The sequence below is a fragment of the Pseudorca crassidens genome, chromosome 1 (genome assembly GCF_039906515.1).
Source record: "Pseudorca crassidens isolate mPseCra1 chromosome 1, mPseCra1.hap1, whole genome shotgun sequence".
NCBI classification, from domain to species: domain Eukaryota; kingdom Metazoa; phylum Chordata; class Mammalia; order Artiodactyla; family Delphinidae; genus Pseudorca; species Pseudorca crassidens.
Genome location: NC_090296.1, coordinates 193,839,665 through 193,847,431, shown reverse-complemented (window position 1 = coordinate 193,847,431; position 7,767 = coordinate 193,839,665). Strand labels below are relative to the sequence as shown.

Sequence of the window (7,767 nt, the reverse complement as noted above, 5' to 3'; positions counted from 1 at the left end):
AGCCGGGCCGCGGCGCCTACCTCTGCCCGCTGAGAGCGAGCGGGCCGGGCCGGGGGCGCGCGCCGCCGCCGCCCCTCCCCGCCGCCTTGAACGCTGGAGGTGTGCGTGGCTGCGGCGGCGGCAGCGGCGGCGGGAGCCGCCAGTCGGGGCCGCCCGGGCTGTGCTTCGCCGGGGCAGCAGCGGCAGCGGCGGAGACGGCGGCGGCGGCGGCTGCGCCCGTGGCTCAGGATGCGGCCGGGAGGCGCGCTGCTCGCCCTACTCGCCAGCCTCCTGCTGCTGCTGCTGCTGCGCCTGCTCTGGTGCTCGACCGACACGCCCGCGCGCCCCAGGTAACCCACCGCCGCGCTCCGGCCGCCCCTCCGCGCGTCCCGGGGGGGCCCCGGCCGCCCCCTGCCCCCGTTCCTCTCGGGCGCGCGGACTTTCGGCCGCTGCGAGGACGAACCGACGGGCAGCGGCGGCCTGAAGGTGGGGCGGGATGGGGGCGTCCGGGAGGCGGCCTGGGTGAGTGGCGGGTATCGGAGGGGCGACGCTAGCCGCGGCCAGGCACCGGCTGGGGCGCCGGGGGACCGGTCAGAGCGGAGAGGGAGCTGCGGCGCCGGACCTGCCGTCGGGTTCCCCGTCGGTCACCTGGGCTCTCCCGGCGGGTCCGCGCTTTCCCTTTCTTCCCGCCCCGAGCCTCTTCGCAAACTCCGGGGTTTGGGAGCTGCGCCGGGAGCCAGGGCGCGCGAGGATGTCCCGGCCGCTGGGCTGCGAGCGCGAGGCCGAGCCTGCCAGCCAACTGCTCCCCAACTTAGTTTGCTTCCCGGCTGTGCAGGTTCTTGGTGGAGGAAAGCAGGGAGGCCATCCACGGCACCCGCGCCGCGCCAAGGACGCCCGGGAGCCCGCCGACCCGGCCCCCGCGCACCACGAACAGGTACCCGCAGCGCCGGGCGGCCGGAGGGAGGGCCGGAGGGAGGGGGCGCCGCGGCTCGGGGATGGGGCGCGGCTGCACCGCGGGGCTCGCTTCGAGTTGTCTGGTTGGGACCACACGATTGAGTGGATTTGAGAGAGAGAGAGAGAGAGAGAGAGAGAGAGAGAGAGAGGATGTGTGTGCCTACGCGCGCGTGTAACTCTCACACTCCCTCAACCTCCACTGCAAAGCCTGTCCCTCGATGTGGATGGTCTTCGAACCAAGGGAGATACGAAAGCAGCTGCACTTTGAAAAAAATGGGTGCTGAGTTCCCCTCGCGATAATGGTGTGCTGGAAACCTCGAGAAGCAGCTCAGCCTGTCTCTCGAGAGGTTTGGTTGGTTTGCTTTGTGTCTTTATGCTTTCAAGTGCACCGGTGTAAGATGCACGTTTGGGAGCGTGGAATTCTGTGCTCAGTGTTGAGAATGTTTTTGTCCTTACTGAATGGAGACAGATTTTTTCTTCGTCACTCCTAGGAGTATTTATCCATGTGCAATAATTATTTGGGTTTTATCTTTTCTTTTTAACCTGTCGTAAAAGTAATCCATTCTTAGTGCAGAAAGTTAGATGATATGAGAAATGGATTTAAAAATATTCACTCGGAGTCCCACCACCCAGAGATCATATTAAGGTTTTGGTTTATATTCTTCCAGGAGTTTTTCCCATGTACATGTATTTGTGAAATATACTTAAGATTGTACATTGTATTTTGTTCTGCCTTTTATCTCTAAAAAATCAGACATATATGTGTTATTACAATTTTTTTTGCAAAACATTGCTTTTAATTGTTGCATAATTCATCGTATGAATGTGCTATAATCTATATAACGTTTTATTTTTGGACACTTAGATTGTTTCCTGTTTTGTTTTGTTTGCTATTAATAATTCTATGAAGTATATCCTTGTATGTAAATCTATCTGCATTTGCAGTTCTCCGAGGTGGATTGATAGAAGTTGAATGATTAGATCAAAGAGTATGTACATTTTAGGTACTGAATACATTTGGCCAGTTGCTTCCTGGATGGGTTGAATCAGTTTACATTTTCACCAGCAGGATCTACTGCTTTGAGCCTCAGCCTTGCTACTATTTTTGCTTCCTTTAATAAACTTATTTATTTTATTTATTTCTTTTTCGCTGCATTGGGTCTTCGTTGCTGCCCGCGGGCTTTCTCTAGTTGCGGTGAGCGGGGGCTACTCTTTGTTGCAGTGTGCAGGCTTCTCATTGCGGTGGCTTCTCCCATTGCAGAGCACGGGCTCTAGGCGCGCGAGCTTCAGTAGTTGTGGCTCACGGGCTTTAGAGCACAGGCTCAGTAGTTGTGGCGCACGGGCTTAGTTGCTGTGCGGCATGTGGGATCTTCCCGAATCAGGGCTTGAACCCATGTCCCCTGCATTGGCAGGTGGATTCTTAACCACTGCGCCACCAGGGAAGTCCCTGTTTTTCCCATTTTGTATACTGTCTCTTTTCCTCTATGTCTTGTGAATCCCTTTTCCCCTGTGTATCTTTCTGTGTATTCTTGGATCTTGGACCATCTTAATTTTCTGAGTGCATGACTTAAGGCTCTGGTGTAGTTCCTGCATGACCATCAGAAGGGTTTGGGGGATCCCAGAAGGAATCTTGAAGTACAGCACGACATTGCCTTCTGCAGCCTCCTACTGGAATCTCACAGCGTATCAGGGGCACTGAGAGATCCTGGGGTAACAAAGCTTTAGAGAAAAATATTAGCCTGTACTTTTACTTTATGCAGAGTTGTGTATTATAGGTAGTAGTTTTCCAGTGAATTGGGGAGCATTGCATCTTTTTCCAAGTCCTGGTGCTGTTATACATTCTGGTGTTGTCCCTTGGGAAGACTTAGAAAGAATGTACTAATTAAATTATCTGGTCATAGGCCTTTTTGGAGGTAATTCTTGGATGAATTTTTCAGCTTCTCTTGGCGTACTTCTTTCTACTTGGCGTACTTCTTGAGCTAATACCGGTAATTCATATTTTTTTCGGAATGTGGTCCATTTTCTTAAGGTTTTTAATTTTGTACCATTCTGTTGTATTTTTCAAAACTTGTCTTTTGATCTACTTTATATCCCCTTTATCATTTATGATTGATTATTTATGTGGCAGGGATACAAATTTTAATCCATACCACTCGGTTGTGTAGAGAAATTATAATTTTGATTTTTCTGTAGCTGGTCTGATCTTCTTCCAAGAGCCCCAGCTGTAGGTAGAAGGTATAAGTAATAGTATAATAACAATACTAAAAGCAGTAAGGATAGGCAGCACTTACTGAATGCTTATTGTGGACACTGGTCTAAGTCCTTTACATTTATTAGCTCGCTTAATCTTCAAAAAACACTGAGAGAAACTCTTAAGATCCTCACTTTACCGATGAGGAAATAGGCACAGGCAGATGGAGTCAACTGCCCAAAGTCACGGAGTTGACAAACTGTGGACCCAGGAGTCAGACCCAGGCCATGTGGATCCAGAATCCCACACTCTTAATCTCCCTGCTGTGTAGTCTTCCACAGGTGCTGGGCAAGATGGAGCGTGTGTGTGTGTGTGTGTGTGTGTGTGTGTGTGTGTGTGTGTCCAGGTTAAAGCTTAGTCAGAAGTGCCAACTTAAGCAACTCTTTTTGGTATGTTTATTCTCTCTGGGAGCAAATGCTCACTCTTTCAGATTGTTTCCACCATCTTTTCTGACTTTCAGATGATACCCAGATCTAAGTGGGAGAGGGGCTGAGGTGCGGTGGTAGAGTTAAGCGGTGGGGTTCATGATCATGGTATCCTTTGACCCTCTGCTCTCCAAGGGGATGTTGTCCATTTCCCGTCTGCTGGGTGGGTACCCTGGTGATAGCCAGCGATGGAAGCTGCCGTTTGTGGCTCATTCTTCTCCCTCAGGCCTTCCACCTGCTGGTACTCTCCACTGTCTTGGTCTCACCTGAGCTCCCATTAATGCTACATGTCAGGGATCTGCTGAAGATTCTCTTTTAGTTCCATCCTGAGTTGTCCTCTGCAACATTTGCTACAATGCTACCTCACCCAGCTCTAGCTGGCTAGTTCCAGCCAGTCTGCCCACTATTTTGGGGCCCTATCTAAACATACACGGACCAAGGCTGGTTCAGGAAACTTAAGTATCAGGACCTCCCTCTATTTGCCACACAAAGTGGATGTGACCCTGTGTTAAGTTAGTTTTGCGGTGGAACACTGCCCAAGAAGTGATCTTTTTCTAGAGTCCTAACTGGGGGAGGAGACAAAGCCCCATCTACCGTTGTTGTTACCCTCACCTTTCTCCAAGCCAAAGCTCTCTCTTTCCTTTCTTTCTCCTCTTTCCATCTTTGCTCTAGGCTGGAAATGTGCAGGCTTCCCCTGCATCGTAGTTTCTTTTTTTTTGTCCTGACTCAAACCTGAGCCTTAAGGGTGCATTGTGGGGACTGGAATTAAAAAAAAAAAAAATTGGGAAAGCTCCAGGAGCTGAGTCTGGCAGGTGAGGTAGTTAATGTGCTAAAGAGGCATAATGGGAGGAATTTAGAGAATCTTTTCTTGGGGCTGAAGCAAATCCTATTTCATTTGTCCAAAGCTGAATATCACCTTATTCTTTCTCTTTGCATTCTTTTAGGAAAAAGGCTTTATCTCTTTATACTCCTCCAAAGAATGCTTCAAAATAACTAGGGAAATGTCATGTCAAAGTCAGAAAGACAAAAGAGAAAAATATACTAACAATTCTCAAAATATGACCCCATCACAATGGATTGTTTCTCTTTCTAGTAAACTTTGTCAATATGTGTCATTGGTTTGTTTGTTTTTCAAACAAACAGCTCTTGGATTTTATTTCTCACTTCTGATGTATGTCCGTGTTTTATTTCCTTTATGTGTTTTTTTTTTGATTTGTTTTTTTTTCTTTGTGTTTTTTTAATCTTAAAATATCATTCCTTTTTTTCCAACTTAATGTTTTGAAGTGAATGCTTCATTTATCGATTTTTCCCTTTTTCTTTGTAACAATAATATTTAATACTATGCATTTTCCTTTGAATGCAGCTTTGCACCTGTTCTATAAATTTGGATACATAGTGTTTTGGTTTTTAAAAATATATTCTAAATTATTTATAATTACATTAGAACATTTTAGTTTTACGTCCATAGTTCTGTAGGAAAGTAGTCTCCCCCACCCCCAGAGTAGCAGTTTTAACTTCCTTCAAGAACTTTTCCTTTGCATTCACAGCTTGTCTGTTTGGTGCAAGAGGCCTAGCTTTCAGCCTGTCTTTTAGGAGAGTACTTGTAAATTTCCAAGTGGTTGGAATTTTTTTCTTAAATATTAATTTAATATGTGTTCTTAAATAATATTAATTTCATTTTTGATTATAAAAGACACCAAATAAAATCCTGCCATAATGTTATAAGTGAGCTCCCAAATATTCAGTCATTAGACATGAGAGATTGGATTATTGTGACATGAATGACATGGCCAGAGCAAGTGTGTGTAACTATCTGGCTTGGAATTCCAGGGTCCCTCCATGGGAATTATCTAGGTCTCGGTTATGGTTTGCCATCTTTTAGTGGCAGTGTCCATTTTGGCTTTAATGTCCATGGTGATGATTCAGGATCCTGTGGCTGGCTGGGACTTTCTGGATAGAAGCCACTGTTCTTTGAAGGTGCTGCTGAGTTGGTGCCTCTTTCACTGGCCCGTCTGGAAGGACTGGACTACAAGTCCACCAGAGTTGTGGTAATCCCACTTCCACTTCTCTGCTTTCCTAGAGAGGTTCGCCTGCTATTTCCATTAATGACCTTTCTTTCCATTCCCTGTGACCCTTTCTCCCTGCAGTAGAACTTGATTTGTCTCTCTTGAGAACTGGGGTTCAGTAAAGGGCAGACCTCAAAAGACAGTCATGTTATATCCCAACTCATATTATTGTAGGGAGCATTACTGCAGAGATGTTATTGTATGTTTTTAGATGAACACACTGAAAAGGAAAACCACCTGTCATTTCAATGTTGAAAAAAATGCTAGTGTTCATATTTTCAGTCATTTTATGTGCACATATCTAGTAATTTTGCTATGAATATTTTGGTATGGATTAGTAACTTTTTTTTAACAACATCTGAGCTTTTCTTCATGTCATTAGTATTCTTCTGCAACATAATTTTTAGAGCATGGTGTTTGAACGTATGCACATACTGTAATTTATTTATTCTTCCCTTTGGTCACTTCCGTTGTTTCTTATTTTTGATTTTGATGCGTATTCTAATATGAACAAATTTATAGCCTTACACACAATCTTGATTATTCAGATAAATTCCTAGAAGTGGAGGGGCTTGATCAAAGAATATGTGAAAATGTTAAAATGTTGCTATGACTTGTCCAACAACAATAGTTGTTCCAATTTATTCTTTTGTGAGCAGTATATGAGAGTGACCATTGTCTCAAATTCTTGCCAATTCTGTGCATTAGAGTTTCTTTTCACTTTTTAAAATTTCATACTCAAGAATAGTATTTCACTGTTGTCTTAATATGTGTTTATTTGTTTACCATTGTGTTTAATTTTTAAGATGTTTGTTGACCATTTACATCTTCTTTTAAATATTTTATTGTTTAAAATTTTTTTTTAAATTGAAGTATAGTTGATTTATAAAGTTGTGCCAATCTCTGCTATTCAGTAAAGTGACTCAGTTTTACACATATAGACATTCTTTTTTTAATATCTTTTCCATTATAGTTTATCCCACTAGATTGGATATATTGATAGTTCCCTGTGCTATACAGTAGGACCCTGTTGTTTATCCATCCTAAATTTAATAGTTTGCATCTAGCAACCCCAAATTCCCAGCTCATCCCTCTCCCCACCCCCACCCGTGGCAACCACAAATCTGTTCTTTATGTCTATGATTCTGTTTCTGTTTCGTAGATAGGTTCATTTGTGCCATATTTTACATTCCACATATAAGTGATATCATATGGTATTTATCTTTCTCTTTCTGATTTACTTCATTTAGTATGAGACTCTCTAGCTGCATCCATGTTGCTGCAAATGGCATTATTTTGTTCTTTTTTTATGGCTGAGTGATATTCCATTGTATATATGTACTGCATCTTCTTTATCCATTCATCTGTCGATGGACACTTAGGTTGCTTCTGTGTCTTAGCTATTATGAATAGTGCTGCCATGAACATAGGGGTGCATGTATCTTTTTTATTTATAATTTTGTCTGGGTATATGCCCAGGAGTGGGATTGCTGGATCATAGGGTAAATCTATTTTTAGTTTTCTGAAGAACATACTGTTCTCCATAGTGACCGCACCAACTTACTTACATTCCCACCAACAGTGTAGGAGTGTTCCCTTTTCTCCACACCCTCTTCATCTTCTTTTTTTAAATTGGCTGTTCATAGCCTTGTCTATTTTACTATAAAGATATTCTAGTTACTTGTTGATTTACAAGAGGTTTATAAGCATCAAAAGTATCAAACTTTTATTTATCTTGCATTTAAATTGGCTTTCTAATATAGTTAACATTTAATTATGTCTGTGGTTATTTAATCTGTAGAAGTTTTCAACTTTTCTGTATTCGTGTCACTTATACCTACTTTTTATTGTCAATCCTGCTTTTGAATTGATTAATTTATTGATATATTTAGTACCCTGAGATAAGTGGACATCTCTCACTTTAAAATATTTAAATCTTTACTCCTTCTAGAACTTCTTTTAGCACATGGCAAAAGGGGTGGGCTTTTTTATTAAGTTACTATTATTCTATTATATACTTTCTCCTTTGAAAATGACTATTTTTTAAATTTGAATTAAACGATTGCTTACAAATCTAAAAATACCAGTTAGA

The 7,767-nt window shown here is 43.5% G+C and overlaps 1 protein-coding gene across 1 annotated transcript in view; it reads left to right on the top strand.

Moving 5' to 3' along the window:
• The first annotated feature begins 228 nt into the window (after positions 1-228).
• The window catches only part of ST8SIA6 (ST8 alpha-N-acetyl-neuraminide alpha-2,8-sialyltransferase 6), a 135,860-nt gene continuing 128,321 nt past the window's right edge, over positions 229-7,767 (top strand). The window contains exons 1-2 of the mRNA XM_067705540.1: positions 229-329; positions 815-913. Coding sequence (XP_067561641.1) covers positions 229-329; positions 815-913 — 200 coding nt within the window. The remainder of the gene's footprint in view (positions 330-814; positions 914-7,767) is intronic.